The 19,686-nt window shown below is 39.2% G+C and overlaps 1 protein-coding gene across 9 annotated transcripts in view; it reads left to right on the top strand.

The window, feature by feature from the left end:
* KIF6 (kinesin family member 6) overlaps positions 1 to 19,686 on the top strand; it is a 165,561-nt gene that overhangs the window by 96,406 nt on the left and 49,469 nt on the right. For 8 of the 9 annotated variants that reach the window (XR_003533948.1, XR_003533947.1, XM_027681767.1 and 5 more), the window contains 2 exons: positions 2,055 to 2,157; positions 11,444 to 11,499. Coding sequence is in view for 7 of the 9 variants with exons in the window: in XM_027681767.1 (XP_027537568.1) it covers positions 2,055 to 2,157; positions 11,444 to 11,499 (159 nt within the window). In the remaining 2 variants the exon portion in view is untranslated. Of the gene's footprint in view, positions 1 to 2,054; positions 2,158 to 11,443; positions 11,500 to 12,541; positions 12,773 to 19,686 lie in introns of those variants that run through there. The other variant, XM_027681769.1, reaches the window with a different exon arrangement.

The raw sequence follows: 19,686 nt of genomic DNA, 5'->3' as shown, positions 1-19,686 counted from the left end.
GTCCAGGCTTTCTGCACTTAATACAAACTTTTTCTGCAACAAAAGCAATTCTAGAGGGTCAAATCGGGCTGCATGTTAAAATTAGTGCTAGTGATGGGATGAATGTGCTATAAAATTCTGCTTGCAAAGCTGCCTGTTTTTCTTCAAGGCAAGCATGAAACATGAACATTATATTCTCAGGTCATCACCACAGAAAAATATATTTTCCTAAATCCTCTTGCTCTTTTGGATCACACAACAGTAAAGACTGCTCTGTATCTTTCTTTGATTTTCTTATTCAAAAAGGGTGGAGCATTTCTGCATGCTTTGCCATTCAAACATTCCTGGTGGTTCTATTTTCAACTCAAAATTTTTGAATTAGTAACAGATGTGCTGATTCTTTTGACTGAAACAGTGGGCAAATTTTTCTCTCTATTTTGAATAATTTTTTTAAACTTTTACTGATCATTGAAGTCTGAGTCCTAATTTTTTTTACCAGCCCTCACTGTAAACAGTATCTTACATCACTGAAATCTCACTGCAGTCAGTGGGAAATTATCCTGACATTATAAGTGTGATGAGGTTTAGCAGAACATGTTTAGAGTGACTTTAAAATGCAGCTTATGGAGCTAGACCCGAATAAGGGGTAACATCCCAGTATTGCATATCCCAACCTGTTTAGGTAAGTGTTGCCTATTTTTTGCCTCAGTTTCACCAAAGTGAGTTTAGAACTTGGTGACTCTGAAAACAGTGTCTTTCATCCCTATTAAGTGAGAAAATTGTGTTAAAGAAAACAGGAGAAACTTGGAGAAGGAGAAAACCCTTACACCAAAATTGCAAAACAGGTAGCCTGAAAAACCTACTTACACCAAAATTGCAAAGCAGGTAGCCTGAAAAATAACTGGCATACGTATGTTATTGGTAATGCTGGTCCATTGGCTTTCATTCATTCACGGCTAGGCTTCGCAAACAAAGATTTGGGAAGGACTCTACCCACATTGGCATAAAACATAGAAAACACTTGCACAGCAGAAATCCTAGAAAATTTTATAGCTCTTGTTCACAGTGGATTTGGGGGTCCTGGTAGATCTGAAGCAGGAAGGCAGACTTGTGAGTAGGACAAAAGAAAGGCTTTAGAGGTGAAAAAAATGGCGGAGAATCAAATTCCAATTCAAGGAATAACATTTTTGAGGTTTAAGTTGCAACCTTGAGGTTGAATTAGAGGTGAAGCTATTTTGCGTTTTTCACACTGAGTGAGAGTCCTCCACCTTTTTGCTCCTGAGCTATCTTCATTACTGTAATTTATTTAAGTGTTTCTCCTTGCTTATATAATGACATACATGTACACCTGATAACACAGGTGCTGTCATGATCTGTCACTCTCCTTAAGCCTTTGAATTTTTTTGCTAATACAAATGCATGATATCTTACTTGGATCTTAGATCATCTAACAATGAGAACTGATAAATTATAGAGACTAGAATACTTTTCTACAGTGATTTTTAAAAAGATTTGAAGGCCAAATAAGTCTTGACATTCTGGTGCACAAAAGGAAACAAACACCAAGTTGGAAATGTAAAAAGGCAGGAACCAACCATTTTTGTAGGTAGAATTCCTGCTTCACATAAAAGGATATGAAAAATATTCATTAATACATAATTAAAAGAAGCCTGAATTTTCTTTTCCTAGGAATACTGAAAATATTCAAGTTATTTTAAGGATCCAGTATGAAACAGATGAAAGAAATACAGAAGCAAATTGAGTTTTGCTGTTGTGAAAATACCTCTGGCTCACACTTAAGAATATTTCACATGAACATTTTAAATTGTCTTGAGAAATTATACACCTCAAGGTTTCAGACTTCAGAGAAGTGATGTGAAACAAAATTAATTTGTCAGATAATGGAAATCTTTAGTCAAAAATGCTTTCCCATTGGTGGAAAACTGAACTTTAGTCTTCTTTGTGCTTTAAGACCCCTGGGCTGACTTGCTGTGTTTGTCTAAATAGGATTTAATTAAGTGCAAAATGTCTGTCTTTTGATGACTGTGAAGTAATTATTTTTTACCTTGGGGCAGGAGGAAAGATGTCACTTGGATGTCAGGAAGCTTTTGAAGTTTTCAAGCGGGACCATGCTGACAGTATAACCATTGAGGACAACAAACAGCTTCTGAAACAGAGGTGAGTGTCACAGCAAAATACAGCTGGAGGAAGACATCTGAGAGTTCATTATCAGTCTAGGTAAGAACATAATTTTACACCAGACATCCCAGACTTCTATTGAGGACTTGGTACAGAAACTTTGTCTTTTCTTACTTAAAACATTTCATATTCAGAAGGCACTATGTGGTAAGAGAATAGAAGTCTGGATAGAACATGAAAGTGGCATGAGGAATCTTAGTGCATATTGCCACTGGTTTTATTCATCCTCATAGCCATGTTAAAGCAACGTGGCAATGGCATGCACGATTAAGAATTACTTAGAGGAAGTAAAATCCATGTGACTGAATCAATTACTGCAATTTCCATTGTCAAAAATGTTTTACTGGCTTTGACACTGAGTTGGACAGTAAGCTAGGAGATGTTTAACATATGCATCTGTCTGTTGTTCCTAGCATTTTTGCCAAGTGATTTTAACTTCTCTCTGCCAGTTTTGCACTCGCAAACAGAAATAATACTTTCCCCTTCCACATTTGTTGTTAATACTGGCAAAACACTTCAAAATGTGGTGAAGATGGCGAGAATGGAAAAAACATTGAAAACGTTTTCATACAGTAGATTTTAAACATCTCGCAGATTAAACCACCAACTCTTGTCCATGTTGATTGGATAACAGCACTGCTTCAGTGTCAGTTTTTCAAGTGTTAACTCCCCTTGTACTGCAAAAGAAATATATGGGTTTGAGATTGCAGATGCCGAAAGCAGGTCTCTCAATCTGTCCTTTTAACTAGCAATTCCCCTAATAGTTGCTTGGGTTTTTTTTCTTTTTCCTTTTTTCTTTTTTTTGCCTTAGAGTTTTCTCCTCCTGCTTTCTTCTGCTTTCTTTAACACAATTTTCTCTCTTAATAGGCATGAAAGACATTGTTTTCAGGGTTACTAAGTTTAATACTTATTTACTTCAGTGAAATTGAGGCAAGAAGTGATCTCCACATCTGTGTGACTTATTCAAGCTCTTGCTGTTTATCACTTTTCTGAATTGATTAACTTTCTACCTGGATCTACAACTCAGACATAGGAACACAAATTGATGAGGTATTAGATGTATGTAAGAATTTATCCCTGTAAACTGGATGTTTAGTAATGCCTTTCTTCTGATCCATATATCAGATGATGTCACATCACTGCATCATCACTGCATAAATGAGTAATTTCTGACATTGCTATTTATTGAGCAGAACACTTCATGGTCACAGCATGATAATGAGAGCAACACAGTTCTGAGCCATGCCCTGCATTTCCTCTAGTTAATCACAATTCTTCCATATTTTTTCTGTTTGTTATTACTATGAAGCAAACCAGTATTTCCTTCTGGTTTCAGAACATATAATAGAGATGGGCAGAATCCACAAAGTTTGATGACAGATTTGCTTTCCCTAAACGACAAAGGGATTCAAACTAATGCCTTGGGTAACCCTTCTCTAATAGGCATCAGCTGATTGCTGAAATCAGTGCTAATGTGAATGTTGATACTCTGGAGCAAGAGTTTCCCTCTGCCATTTGCAGTCATTTTTAGCAAAAATGCTTATAGCTCCAAGTTTACCAAGTTCATTAGAATGGATTTACATCAAGTCCAGTCTGTAATTTGGAATGCAGCCTCTGAACTACCAGTTACACAAAAGTTCTGTTACCCAGCCAGTGTTCAAATTGCACAGGAAGAAGAGTGTGGACACCACATGTTTAAAAGTTACCATAACTTCCCTTTATATGTAGGCCTCTCATGTTAATAATTTTGTTTATAGTTGCATAACCACTTCTGTCATACCACAAACAGTATTTGGCTCACAAATTACTTATTTTTAGCTGTCTTATTTTTCCTTTGGGTATTTGGGGGAGATTTTCTTGGCTTGCTAATTATCGCAAAGGATAGGAAGGAACCTTTAAAGGTCATCTAGTCCAAGCCTTCTGCAATGACCAGGGATATGTTCAACTAGATCAGGTTGCTCAGAGCCCTATCAAGCCTGACTTTGTGTGTTTCCAGGGATGGAGCATCCACCACCACTCTGGACAACTTGTTCCAGTGTTTTACCACCCTCATTGTAAAAAGTTTCTTCCTTATACCTACTCTAAATCTGTGCTCTTTTAGTTTAAAACCATTGCCCCTTGTCCTATCCCAACAGATCCTGCTAAAACATTCTTATAATCCCCCTTTAAATATTGAAAGGCTGCAATAAGGTCACCCTGGAGCCTTCTCTTCTCCAGGCTGAACAAGCTCAACTGTCTCAGACTGTCTTCATAAGAGAGGTGTTCCAGCTCTCAAATCATTTTTGTGGCCCTCTTCTGGACCAACTCTAATAGATCCATGTCTTTCCTGTGCTCCAGAACTGGATGCAGTACTGTTGAGGAATACATTTAGTGCTGGTAGCTCAGTGTGCCACTTCAGTGGGATCTGCAGATTGAGCTCTGAGTGGCAAGAGCCCAAGGCAAGAGGCTATGAACTGGTACTGACCCTTTACACAACAAAGGGCACAGCCAGCCAGGTGAACAGACACTTAGAGGCATAGTAGGAGCCAGTGACTTAGGTGGAAGAGCTGAGACTTTCACACACTTACACTGTCCAGGGTTTCCTTTGCTCTGGGTCCTTCCTTGGAGGCATCAGCTCAAGCTGTTTCTCTGGTGTTGCATCGTAATTAAATTATTTTAAGGATCCAGGCGTATGAGAGGCTCTGCTATGGGAAACCTAGGGTTGAGCCAGTAAGGAGCCCTTGTCTGTCTGTGTGAGTGTGGTGAATGTAGGGAGTCAAGCAAGGCACCTGTTGGCTCAGTGGAACCACCCACTGTGAAGGGGCTTTGGTCCTAGCTCAGGTGATGTGAGTGTGACTGTGTCCTGATTTCGGCCAAGGACAGGGTTAATTTTTTGCAGTAGCTGCCAGAGGGTGGATTGTGGAGCCATGTGGGCATTGCCAAGACCCTAATGTTGTTCTATACCATCTTACATCATGGCCGGGGTGTGGGGGAAAGGGACTCTCTCTCGCTTCTGAGAAGGGCATTCCTTTTCCGGTAGAGCAAGTGTGACAAACAGGGTGGTGGGGTAATGCTGGTCTGGAGCAGAGGGAGTGGTTTTGATGATATGGCTGAGGTTGGGTTGAACTCCGCACTCTCTCTTTTGTACACTTTTTGTATTAATATGGTTGCTCTTACTATCTCATTGCTGTTTCCAGTAAATTGTTCTTGTCTCAACCCATGATCTTTGCCTTCTGTGCTTCCAGCTGGAGGGGGAGGGCAAGTGAGTGGCACTGTGGTTTTGTTAAGCCACTAAATTTGAGAATACAATTCCTAAACCACAACAGACTGCCAGAGTGGCCCCTGGATAGTCAGACAGGAAAATTTCCTTAACAAGTACTCCAGGTGGGATTTCACAAGACTGGAGTAAAGGAGAGAAATCACCTCCCTCAACCTACTGGCCTCCCTTCTTTTGATGCAGCCCCAGATACAGTTCACTACCTGGGCTATAAGAACACATTGCCAGGTCATGTCCAGCTTTTCATCCGCCAGTACCCCCAAGTCCTTCTTCCCAGGGATGCTCTCAATCTCTCCATCCCTCAGCCTGTATTGATATCAGGGTTTGTCCCAATCCAGGTGCAGGACCCTGCACTTGGTCTTGTAGACCTCATGAGTTTCACATGGGCCCACTTCTTGAGCTTGTCCATCCTGTCCCTCAGGTATGTCAACTGCACCTCTCAGCTTGGTGGCTTATGCAAATGTACTGAGGGCACACTCAATCCCAGTGTCTCTGTCATCAGTGAAGATTTTAAACAGTACCAGTCTCAGCAATGGACCCCCGAGGGGCACAACTTGTCACCAATATCCATCTGGACAATGAGCCGTTAACCATTACCCTCTGGATGCAACCATCCAACCAATTCTTCATCCATTGAACAGTCAACCCATCAAATCCTTATATCTCCCATTTAAAGAGGATGTGGTAGACTCCGTCAAAGGCCTTACAGAAGTCAAATAGACAACATCCATAGCTCTTCTTTTCTCCAGAAATGTAGTTATTCCATCATAGAAGGCTACTAGGTTGGTCTGGCAGGACTTGCCCTTGCTGAAGCCATACTGGCTGTCTTGAATCACCTCCATGTTCTCCATGTGCCTTAGTATAGCTTCTAGGAGGATTTCTTCCATGATTTTCCCAGGCACAGAGATGAGCCTGACAGTTCATAATTCCTATAGGTCCCATAGACCTGTGTACAGTTTCCTCAGGTGGTCATGAACCTGATCTTCTCTTACAGTGGTAGGGATTTTTCTCCTCTAGTCCCTGTCTTGCAGTCCATCCACTCAAGCGGTGTGAGAAGAGCCAATGAAGACTGAAGACTGAAGCAAAAAGGTCGTCAAGTACATCAGCCTTCTCTCATCCATTGTTACCAGTTTACCAGTCTTGTTCATGAGGGAGGGGTACACTTTCTTTGAGCTTCCTTTTCTGGCTGACATACCCATAGAAGTCCTTCTTATTATTCTTCCCATCCTTTGCCAAGTTAAGCTCCAACTGCACCTTGGCCTTCCTGACTCCATCCCTACACAACCAGGCAGCACCACTATACTCTTCCTAGGTTACTCCTTGTTTCCACTGCCTGTGCATTTCCTTGTTGCCCTTTAGATTGATCAGCAGGTCTCAACTGAGCCGTGCTGATCTCTTGCCTTCCTTGCCTGACTTCTTGCTCCTGGGGATTGAAAGGTTTTGCTCTTCATGGAAACCATTCTAAAAGATCTGCCAGCTCTGTTCAACTGCTTTGTCCCTGAAGGCAGTTTCTCAGGGGATGCTATTAACTAACTCCTTGAAGAGCTGGAATTTTGCTTTCCTAAACTTTAGGAGCCAAACTTTACTCTTTGCCTGACCCATATCCCTCAGGACTATGAACTCCATCACTGCATGATCAGTGCAGCTCAGGCTGCCTCCAGTCTTGACATCCCTGATTAGTGCACCTATGCTGGTGACCAGTAGATCCAGTATTACATCCCCCCCTATCACCTTGCTTAAGAAGTTATCCTCAATGCATTCCAGGAGTCTCTTGAATTGCCTACAGCTTGCCATGCTACTTTTTCAGCAGATATTGGCACGTTTGAAGTACTCCAGCAGGAAAAGAGCCTGTGAATGTGATGCCTCCTGTACCCAGAGCAAGAAAGCTTTGTCAGTAGGCTTTCCTTGATCAGGAGGCCTGTAGTAGACACTGACCACAAGGTTCCCTTTGTTGCCTCGGTTTCTGATTCTTACCCATCAGCTATCAGCCTGCACGTGTCTGTTCTTCAGAGACAGCTCTTCACACTCAATCCTCCTCTGGATGTAGAGAGCAACCCCTCCACCCCTCCTCCTCTCTTGTTCCTTCTGACAACCTGTAGCCATTAATAGCCACACTCCAGTCATGGGATTTGTCCCACCAAGTTTCAGTAATAGCAACTAGAGCACAGCTTTCTAGCTGCACAGTGGCTTCCAGTTTCTGTTTGTTGCCGCACTGCGTGCATTGGTGCAAAGGCACCTCAGCTGGACTGTTGACCGTGTCACCTTCTTAGAGGGGCACTTCTTAATTCCTTTGAGGTATTTCACTGGTGTTTCCCTGTTGGTTCCTCAGGAGCCCCAGGTACATCTCAGTAAGACATCGAGTACGCATTATATCATTCTTAATTCAATGGTGAACTGTCAGTGAGCCTAATTGGAAGTTTCACTGTGAAGCTCACAACTGTAGCTTGGGCTGTGAAATTATTCATATAGATGTGACTATATATGGTCATACATATACAATATACATGTATTTTTTTCTGTAACTACCCTTGTATAAATGCTCAAAAGCAGTCATTTGGTTAAATCAAATACTGAAAACATTTGTTTTGTTAAAAAAAAAAATATATATATATATAAGAAAAAATCTGGTTTTGAGTAAAGCTTTTTCACCTTCTGCTTCAGAGCTCTTCACAGAGGCAGTAGCTTAGTATTGTAACTCAGTACTGTCTCTGGATTTAAAAGGTGAGAAGTCTGATATGGTTAAGGATAATTTCTTTCTGAAGCTCATTACTGTTCAAGTGAAAGAAAATAGATTCAAGCTATCCAATTAGGACAGTTGGTTATGAGGAGTACCTTCGTAAGATAAAAAAGGTGACCTTCTACAGCTTACTTTACAGTTAATACAAAACAATTATTTTTTATTTTTCTTCTGTACCTTAATAACTTCTTCCCTGCTTAAAAAAAACCAAACCAAAACTAAACAATAAACATGTGTTTGTGCCCAGACAGAATCAGATTTCTGCAATTTGGACTTCCTATACTTGACTTCCAGAGAACTTAATAACATCCTATTTCTCAACATAACCATGTTCACTTAGGATTGTTTCTCGGAGGAGGAGAAAAATACATCTCATTTTCTGGTGAAATATACTATCAAAAAATCTTCCCAGATGAGCCATTCCAATGTAATATTGCATATTGCACAAAGCTTTTAAGCCCCATCTTAGTCAGTATTTCCAGTAGTAAAATTCTACTGAGCTTACAAATGTGATGTAAATCTAGTTTCCATTTTGTTTTCTCCACTATTTTCCATTTTCTTCTTTCCTTGCTTTCTGTGTTTCAGTTGGTTAGCAACTAACTCGTTTTTTTCAATACCTATGGGCAAGTTTCATGGAAAGGATGAGTTTCACTTAGGTCACTTGTTGTTGTAATTTTTAATAATTAAAAACAAGTGCATGTTCATTTAATTCACTAAATGTCTCCACTGTCTTATTAGACAGCCTCTGAGTTTGTCTTGGTTTACATTATGAGTTAGAGATTTGTTTTTCAAGAAGTTTATTTTTAAATTACTGGCACATGCATTCAAAGAGTGAAATCTTTGCCAAAAATGCTTGTTCCACTGAAATCAGTGGCTAAATTCACTTTAGGGTTTCATCATGGAGTATTTATCTTGTAGGTAATAGAAGCCATAATTTGTCAACTTCAGCCTTTCTGTTGAGTGGTCTCCATGTAAGATAACAGGAATTTTTTCAGCTTACAATATATAATTGTTCACTCATCAATATTCATAGCAATATCAGCTTAATGTTAGATAATACCACCTTTTTTTTAATTAGAAGAGTATCAGAAATAGCTTTTTTACCTTTTAAGAAGAGCCAAATCTTATGTCTTTACCTGGTTTATTTTGTTAGACTGACTCATAGTCACAGATGGAATCCATTGGACTGTCATACATTAATGCCAAATTTCAGTTTATGTTATTGTGCTAGTTTATAAACTGTGGTGTTTGAGAAACATATGCATGATCCATTCAACTATTGGCAGTAGTCTATGAATAAGGACTGGATAGATAGATGGCTTCAACTTGTCCAGATAAATCTCTCTGTGAACATGAATTAGAGTTAATAGTCAACGTGAGATTTACCTCAAAAATTATTAAGTTATTGAGGAACTTGCTATTTTGTTCATGGGACCTGAGGGAAAGAAAGAGGAAGTACTTTGGGGTTTCTTCCCTTTGATATTTACACACTCTTCAATGCCTGCTTGGGGCTCTAAGTCAACACCAGTAGAATAAGCTTATATAAAGTCTCACAGATGCTTCAAAGGCTTCTGCCTTCCTAATGTAAGAAAGAGTAAGTGCTGAGGAACCCTCCAGCTCCAGCCATTTAGTCTTGTTGAATTCAGCTTTGAAAGTGTATGTTTGTGAGCAGGTACCAATGAAGGCACCCGAAATTCTAACTCATTCCAGTTTTACAGGGAAATTGACTAGTTGAGAAGGGGCAGTTTTTCAAACCCCACCTCTCCAGGGAGAAGTTGTATTTCTTTACTCTATTTTACCATTATTTGAGTTAGACAGAAGTACAATTTGTGGATTTCCTCAGTTACTTTGTCTAGAGCAAGATTCTTCCAGATCACCTCAAGTCTTGCTTAACAATTGAGTTCTGCCTCCACATTCTGGAAGGTTCCACTTGTACACATCCAAGTAACAACTCAGAGTTTCATGTCAATCTTAATGTCCTATGAGAAATGTCACAGTGCAGCAAATCATCGTTCTAAATTTTAAACTATTACTGTTTAGACTATTACAATCGATATTTTCTTGAAATAGCCTCAGTTCTCTCAGTGACTCCTTGGACTTTACCATTGTACATTGAAGTGATTGTCATTATTTTTACAGCACAATATATTTGGCATTTGAAAACCTGATATGTCCTAAACCTGATTTTTCCTGAACAGTTTTATATAGTGCCGAATTAAATAAGTGTAAGAGAATAATTATGACAGCAACTACTGTGAAACATCAGAAAACTGACAGAAGAAAAGCACGAAAGGAGTAGGCATCAAGTACTAGCAGACTGTAAGAAATGTAGAGAATATAAATTTTTAAATGTAAGAATACATTTAGATATGACACATTTCCTAAGGAGCAAGACATACAGTGTATGGCTAAAAAAGAAACTTCTGATCATCAAAATATTTTACATACCATGTGAAGATTTGATTATTTGAATATAATGAGGAAGTGGTCAGTGAACTCATTTAGAAACATACCTGGAGGGAATTTCCCACTCATTTCCAGTTTTGATTTAAGGTCAAGCTATTTGCGTTCTAGAAAAAGAGAGTTTCCAAAGACTGAATCATTCATTCGTTTCCATCCTTCTCAGCCTGCTTCTTGCTTGCTATTTGCATATCTTCATGTGTGTTGCTATTTGAGCAGGAGCTGAATATCAGCTGAAAGTCTGCATTCACTCAGTGGCTATCTGTAGAAGAACAGCATCATTTAGTTTTCTCACATTTTCTGTTTGAGAGGTTCGTTAGTGATTAGGATGTATATTTCCACACAGCACAATGTTCATCAGCAATATGCTAATTACAGGCTGAAATTTGAAATTTCCTTGTGAGCAGTTCTAATATTTTCAATCATTTTGTTTTAATTTGCTTGGTTTATTTTTTAGTTTTACTTTTATATCACTGTTTGTTAAAACATTGCAAGTAAAGTAACATATGAAGAATAATACTGTGGTGTAGTAAGAGTATTTAAGAGAATGCAGTCATTAGAGTTGAGATACCGTAGTTTTTAAAACTTAAAAGGTCAAATATATTGGTTTTGTCTGTCTAGTAAACTTATCTGTTGCATGGTTTCTTTCAGAAAGGTTTCTCTTGGACCAGATAATCTTTCTAATGGAAAATAGTTTCCAATTACTTCTACTTATCAATCAAAAATTGAGTAATTCAGTATTTTATTGTGATCAACTAGTTTCACTAGTTGTTCTTTAGAATAATTCTGTATCATTATCCTTGCATTGACAGGTTTGCTGAAGTTAAATGCCTTGGAGAAAAGCTAAATGAAGTGAGAAGTAAAATAAGTGAGTATATTTTAACCTCATTTTACCTTTTAGTTTATGAAATCACAGCATTCAATAGATATGGGAAGAGATTCTATTTTCTGAAAGAAAATAGTCAATGCATTGCTAGTATTTCCAGTAAAGTAAATTTTAAGCTGATGATGGCAGTAATAATTTTATGTACAAGTTTTGATTATTTCAAATACCATAATGTGAAAAAGAGCTCCCTTCTTTATTTGACAGTGTGTCTGAAATTTATCAGAAGAAGAAATTAAGGTATTAGCATGAGGTTTTTAAATTTTATTTTGGAATAAAAGGATCCAAACACATTATTTCAAATTGTCATATCTATGGATTAAGGATTGTATTTATCTATAAATTTATATAGCTTCTAATAAAAGATTTCATTGTTGAGTTGTCTGCACTTCCTTTGTACAGATTAATTAGAACAATTCTAAGGAGTACCTCAGCTTGGTGGGGGTTTTCATCAATTTTTCTTTAAGCCCCTTGTCAGAAGTCAAGCAGGAGAGGCAGACGGCCAGCTTGGCTGAACAGGAATCTTCTCTTGGAAGTAAGACAGAAAATGCCCAGTGGAAGCAAGGCCCAGTGACATGAGAAGAATTCAGAGATGCTGCTTGTTGCTGTAGGGAGAAAATCTGTGCAGCCAAAGCTCAACTGAAGTGGAAGCTGATCAGAACTGTGGGGGACAATAGAAAGAGTTTTTTCAAATATATTAATGGCAATAGGCAGGATAGAAATATCATTGGCCTGTTACAGGATGCAGATGGTCATCTCACAAAAGGGGACAGAGACAAGGAAGAGGTGTTTAATGCTTTCTTTGCCTCTGTCTTCAACATGGATGACAGACCAAGGGGGTCTCAGTGCCCTGAGCTGCAGGACCACGACTGTGAGAATTATCAACTCCCAGTCAACCCTGAAATGTGCAGGATCTGCTGCTGAAGCTGGATCTGTACAAATCTATAGGGCCTGATGGGATTCATCCCGGAATCCTCAAAGAGCTGCTGCTATCATCACAAAACCTCTCTCAATGATTTTTGAGCAGTCTTGGGATTCCAGAGATGTCCCAGCACACTGGAAGCAAATGTTGTCTTGATTTTCAAGAAGGGCAAAAAGGAGGACCCTGGAAACTACAGGCCTGTCAGTCTCACTTCAGTGTCTGGTAAAAAGTAATGGAGAAGATTATTCTGGGAAGGATTGAAAAACACCTGCAAGACAATGCTAGGTTGATTGATCACAGCCAGCACGGCTTCCTGAGAGGAAAGTCCTGCTTATCAAACCTGATTTCCTTTCATGACAAGGTAACCTACCTAGGTGATCAAGGGAAGCCAGCTGATGTAATCTTTTTGGATTTCAGTAAAGCTTTCAATACTGTCTCTCACAGGATCCTTCTGGACAAAATGCCCAGCACACAGCTGGATAAACACATCATGTGGTGGGTGAGCCATTGGCTCACAGGTCGAGCACAGAGAGTAATAGTGAATGGGGGAACATCAGGCTGGAGACCTGTCACTGGTGGGGTTCCACAGGGCTCCATCTTAGGCCTGTGCTCTTCAACATCTTCATAAATGGCTTGGACATGGGACTGAAAGGGACATTAAGAAAGTTTGCAGATGATACAAAATTGGGAGGAGCTGTTGACTCCCTTGAAGGCAGGGAGGCCCCACAGAGAGACCTTGACAAATCGGATGACTGAGCAATCACCAACCGTACGAAGTTCAACAAAGGAAAGTGCTAGATTCAGCATCTGGGATGGGGGAACCCCAGATGCATGTACAGACTGGGGAATGAGATGCTGGAAAACAGTGCCATGGAAACTGGGGGTCCCAGTGGATGGCAAGTTGAATATGAGTCAGCAGTGCCCTGGCAGCCAGGAGGGCCAACTGTGTCCTGGGGGGCATCAGGCAAAGCATCACCAGCCTGTCAAGGGAGGGGATTGTCCCGCTCTGCTCTGCACTGAGGAAGTTTCACCTTGAATATTGTGTGCGGTTTTGGGCACCACAATATAAGAAAGATATTCAGCTCTTAGAGAGCGTCCAAAGGAAGGCAACGAAGATGGTGAAGGGCCTTGAGGGGAATCCATGTGAGGAGTGGCTGAGGTCACTTGGTCTGTTGAGCCTGGACAAGAGGAGACTGAGGAGAGACCTCATTGTGATCTTCAGCATCCTCACAGGGGGAAGTAAAGGGACAGGCACTGATCTCTTCTCTGTGGTGACCAGTGTCAGAACCTGAGGGAATGACCTAAAGTTGTGTCAAGGGAGGTTTAGGTTGGATATTAGAAAAAGGTTCTTCACCCAGAGGGTGGTTGGGCACTGGAACAGGGTCCCCAGGGAAGTGTCACAGCACAAGGAAGGTCACAGCACCAAGCCTGACAGAGTTCAAGAAGCTCTCAGGCACATGGTGTGACTCCTGGGGATGGTTCTGTGCAGGGCCAGGAGTTGGACTCAATGATCCTTGTGGGTCCCTTCCAACTCAGCATATTCTGTGACTCTGTGACATTTGGCATCCAGTTTCAGATTGTTCAATACCAAAAATCACCCGTGGATACATTCAACTCCAAGCTAGAGCTTATCTGATTCTCCTAGCAGCCTTTGATATGTTTGTAGTTGATTTCTGAGTTCTGTTGATTCTAAGCCTGGAGTTTGTTTTCTTAAAACTGGCTATCCAGGCTCTCTCTCAGATGTTAAACAGTTTTTTTAATCTATCCCTGAAGTTCTTGGAGATCAGGTTCTTGTCTTCCCATATGCACACATTCAGGTGAACCATGTCTCTTCAAGCTTCCAAATACAGGCTATGGGGGACCAGATTTAAAGGTACTCTGGCATCCAGGGCAAGTGGTGTAGACCTTGCACTCAGTTTCTGTCTCCTTCCTCTTTGGGTGGCACCTGCACAGACATGGAAAAAGAAGTCATTATCTCCACTTCATGTCTTACAACAGCAGTTGACTTCTGGGAAATAACAAAAATCTCACAGCACAGCTGACTAGTGCTCTGTACTTACACCATATCCATGATTATATTCTCTGTGGTCATGAAGATAACTACTGCCAGATTCCCCTCCCAATCACCTTCGGGTACACCACAAGTCCCTCAGTGACCTTATGCAGTATATTTAAAGTTATGCCGTATATGTGGAAAGCCTCAGCCATGTTGGCATGTGTTTTCAAACCACAGCACAAATGATGTTTGGAAGGGATCGAGAAGCAGAGACATCAGGTGCTGAGCCCTGCTGCAGCAGTGTTCTGAACAATAGGTTATTTTTGTAAGACATGATACTTGAATTCACCTGTCTTCTCTCAGTTGATTAATTTGTCTACATCAGACTGGCCAGAACATAAATGTCAGTACAGAACCTGTGCATGGGTATCCACAGATTGAATTTCAGTAGAATTTCAGTATCTATCTTGCAACTATTGGTCTCTGCAGTGCCCATGTGAGCTCATTTAACTCCTGGTTAAACCTACTGAAAAGGATTCTTTTTTCACTGCTACCATTTTGAAGTCCACATTGTCCTGCGTTCCTTCTGTCTCCTAGATTTGCTCATCTGTGTTAAGCCCAACAGATTTCTTGGCCTAAATGAGGTAGAGCCAAAGCCAACACTGAGTGTCAGACTTCTCTTGCTCAAGTTGAAATGCATTTTGAAGCAGGAATAGTGCTAGCAATAAGCAGCCACACATAAGCACATCTTTCTCAGTATTTGCAACTGTGCTGGTTAAAAACAGGAGCCTAGCAGCAACTCTTAAATGCACCTTTTATCTGATGCAAATGTCTTAGGGGAGAACAAATGTTTGAAGGGTGTGAGAGGCAGTACAAGAAGCAGCGGGGCACATGCCAGTCCTGAACGTACTGCTTGTATTGTCATACTGGGACAAGACTTACGTGGTCTGTAAGTCCCTTGAGATTTGTAGAAATTTACTGTGGCAGCTCTCAGTAATAATGTAACAATGCAATGTAGATGTAGCCTCTCTAGACTCTGTTTCCGTGGATCGCAGCAAAATCTAAAAGAAATCCTTGGTTTGGACTGAATTGATGTGGGTTTTTCCTAAGTAAGTTAGGCAAAATTCTGATAGCTGTAGTGCAGTAGAGTATGGGTTTTGCTGTAATTAAAAACATCTGTTTTAAAACTTGTTTTTGGTTAAAGTTCTTCAGTGTTAGAAGCAGAACAGTGAGGTATATCTGGGACACAAGCAATACAAAAATCTAAGTGCGTATTCATATGTATATGTAACATAAAAACCCAAACCAATCCCTTGAACAAAACAAGCAGCCATGTAAAAATTACTAGTATTGCACTGAACTTGACTATACTTACATGCCTCATATAGGTAATTGTAATAAGTTGTAGACCACGTGAATGTTGAAAAGTTACTTTAAGAATCAAGCTAGAAATTACCCAAAAGTTCTAAGAAAAATTGCACAAAACACATTTTGGTTTTGTTTTGGTGTATAAAGTGTAGTTACAAGCCAAGTGTTTTCAAATTGAAAATTAAGTTCATTATGCTCTTTTTTTTTTAATTTTGGTAGTGAAATGGAGAAACAATCTTTTCATTTAGTTCGTACTGTAATCCTACTGTATAAGCAAGAAATTCCATCCATGTTGTATCCATTTATAGCTCTCCATATTCTGATCTATGCAGATGCACACTACTTTGTGTATGGATTTTAAACATTGATGTCTGAGGCTTGAGAATGATCATAATTTACAGTCTTTTCTTTAATTCTTTCTATGTAACATTATGCAGCATGTGAAAATTTGCACTCTGGCTAATACAAAGACTACATTTTATTCATCTGTCCTTTTGTCCTGTCCTGCTTTGTTTTGAACATAGTTGTTAATATATCTGCCCATAAGCACTTCCTAACATTTATTAAATTTTTGCATCCAGTAGGACAATTTCTGGCTTATTCTTCTCAGTCAATGCAGTTACACTACTTTATATAGTTTAGCAGCCTGAAACAATTTTTCAGTTAAGTCTGCTTCATCATAGCTTACATACTCAGAAGGCCATTAAAGATGCTAAGTTTACTAGCCTGCCAAATCTTTACTGAAAATGTGGTAGGAGAAATAAGAGTCATCTGCAGCCTGCAACTGGATCTTTAATTTACTTTTATTATTGTTTCAGTTTCCTTAAGCATTCCTGTCTGCCTTGTTGTGCACAATCAAGAACAGATCCCATCAATATCATTTTCCGTTATTTCTAAACTACTCTTAATAGTATAAAACTGTGCACCACAGAGGCCATAGAGCACATTTCATGCAGTCTGATTGTATTTTGAGATACTGATAGCAGCAGCTGGCTGTAACTTTTATGTCATAAATAGCCCTTCATTCTGACTTTGGAAATATTAGTGTTTTGCAGTGAAAAGTACACAGAATACTCCAACGCCTTCTCAATTACACTAGTATTTCAAAAACATCAGGAAGTTAGGGCTGTAAAAAGAAATTTGCAATAAGATTTTCATGGTAGGCTTTTGCTGATGTTGCTGCTTACATAAAAAGATTAAGGAAAACAATGTCTAAGTGTAAGGTGGATTTCAAGTGTAGAGTCATTATACTATCAGAAATGAGACATTGTGGCTAGCATGCCTTTTGCTCCCCTACCACATAGTCCTGGATTCTGTCTCCTTTTATGTTTTATAGCAGTACAGAGAATACAGAGATTTTTAAATTATTTTTATGGAAAATAGTATATATGTCTTAGATTTGTCTGTAGCAGTGAATCTACCACAGCTTCCCATACAAGGTAGATTCACTGCTACATTTGTCATTATGCTTACTTTTCACAATGACCTCCTAGAAGTAAGGGAGTGAATTTCATTGTAGGATGAAAAGTTTCTTTACTGATAAATGAAAACAAAAGAAGAAAAAGAAGGAAGTGTTTCTTAGTCAGGGTCATTGTAGTGACCTGGTTTGCTGCATTATCACACTAACTTCTGTGTAGGCTGAAAGAAAGGAACAGAGGGGTTTGGTGAAAGGATTGAGGGGCAATTATTTTTTCAAGTCAATATGTTGCATAAATACACCATAAAAAGACAGAGAAATTGTATGGAGTTTGAACATGTAGACATATCTGGATTTGTTTGAGTGAACTATTCAGAATTGTTTATGTGTGACTGGAGAACGTACTCAAGGACTAGTTTTTAAAAGACAAATAAAGAAAACCAACATGAGTGAAACTGGAAAAAAATAACTGAGAGACCAGGAAATAATGAGAACTCTATAACTAATGTAGAAGAAGTGGAAACTGGACTAGCACTGACACAAAGTACATTTTTGCCTTTCTGCAACATTAAGAACTTTAAAAGCATGTATTTCACTGGCTAAAGAACAAAAAAGAATAGGTTTCTTTTCTTGGGAAAAAAATGCTGTGCTACTGCATGTGTTTTTGTATTGTATCGTTTTCAGAGAATTATGGTTTCTAACAAGAACTATAGATCCTTTTGGTATTACTGAAAGGGACTTAGTGAAGGAAATTTGATGCTGAAGCCAAGGATTTTATTTCAGAATAGTGAAGGTATAGAATTTCTCCTTGCAAAAACTTGAGTGATTGTGCCTAGCACATTGCGATGGGTCTACCTCAGCTGGCTATCCAGCCGCTCTCTAATATCCTTTCCTCAACAGAACAGGGGAAAAAAGTAAGAAGAAAAAGCTTGTGGGTTGAGATAAAGATGAGGAGATCACTTACCAACTACCATCACAAGTGAAACGGACTCAAGTTGGAGAAAGTTAGTTTAATTTATTGCCAATTTGAATGGAGCCAGATGGTGAGAAGCATCAAGATTGAAATCACAACTTCTCCCCTTATCAGGGTTAGCAGGAGGGTTTTTTCCTAGGGTGGTGTTATCAACAGGTGGTTTTACTGGAAACATTCTATGTGAAAAGACTCTGACAGTAAGGACTAGTCTTCATCTGAACAAACCACAAAGCATAAGGTAACCAAAAAAAAGGCCCAACTGCTACTACATTGATCACAGAGTGAGTTGGTGGAATTAAAACTACTATTTTCAGTGTAAATTAAACTGATATATTCATTCTGAATTTTGCCACTAAAAAAGTTGCCTGTATACAAGAACGTGCTATGTGTTAGATGCATTTAAGAGCAGTAAAAATTTCCAAGTTCATTCCTATAATTGTCTGACTATTTTGGGGTATTTTTAACACTATTAGGTTTAGTTATTTCCTAAAGGAAAAAAGCATACTAAATGGTATTTAATGCCCAAAGGGAAGCAGTTGTTGTTTGTAGTCTGTCCAGAAATCAGCTAACATTATGATTGAAGCTGGATGAGGAAGTGCAAACTCAAGTGGGAGTAATAACTGTGTGAGGAAACAGGCACTTTTGGAATGAAAAAGGGTAGGTGGATGGATTATGTGCACATGATGTTGATGGTGCATCTATACCCACAGGAATGCTGAGCTGTTCCACTGCTCTGCCTCATTTCAGACTTTGAGTTTAGTGCACAAGATCATAGAATACCAAAGCCAATTATGATCTTCAGTGACAGCATGTCTTAGAATTCCAAACCATGGTTATTGAAGAGTCTTCATTTAATTTTCTTGCAAATTATTCAAATAATTTTCATATATATCCCAGTTAATGGGATGCTGCACTGAAATGGTGAGGACTGGAGGAGAGCGAGGACAAGACATTGCAGTGCTCAATGATAATGTTGATTCTGATTCACTGTCTTCTATGTTATTGTTATCTCTGTGAATGCACAGTAAGTGTTAAACATAATCCAAACCTAATTAATATAAACCCAGAATTTTTAATCACCTTTTTCTCTATAGGCAAGATGCTATGTATATATACATAAAAATTAATTTTGTTATGGTCACCTTACGTCCCCATGGAGATAAGCCAAATAGTCCTACATTTAAACTCCAAACTAAGAGTATTTCTTGCAAGGGTTTTCTTTATACCTGCACGACTTTATGAAGGGAACTGATAGCAACGTTTTTGCACAGATAAGAAAAGAAATAAGACCAAGTTAGGTTTTTTAGGCAGAAGTAGTCTAAGAGCACTCTGTTGGCTATGTTGTATATCTACATTGTTTTAGCTTCACATGCAGGCAATAAATTACTTTGAAAAAGGAGAATCAGTTAGTTAAGAACTAGAATCCCGAGGCTGATATTAGGAATGTTATGCATATTTTAAGCCATGATTATATGGGCTGAAAGAATTGAGGGAAG

The sequence above is a fragment of the Neopelma chrysocephalum genome, unplaced genomic scaffold (genome assembly GCF_003984885.1).
Source record: "Neopelma chrysocephalum unplaced genomic scaffold, ASM398488v2 Primary Assembly neopelma1_61b, whole genome shotgun sequence".
In the NCBI taxonomy this organism is placed as follows: domain Eukaryota; kingdom Metazoa; phylum Chordata; class Aves; order Passeriformes; family Pipridae; genus Neopelma; species Neopelma chrysocephalum.
This window is presented reverse-complemented; position numbering and strand designations above follow the sequence as displayed.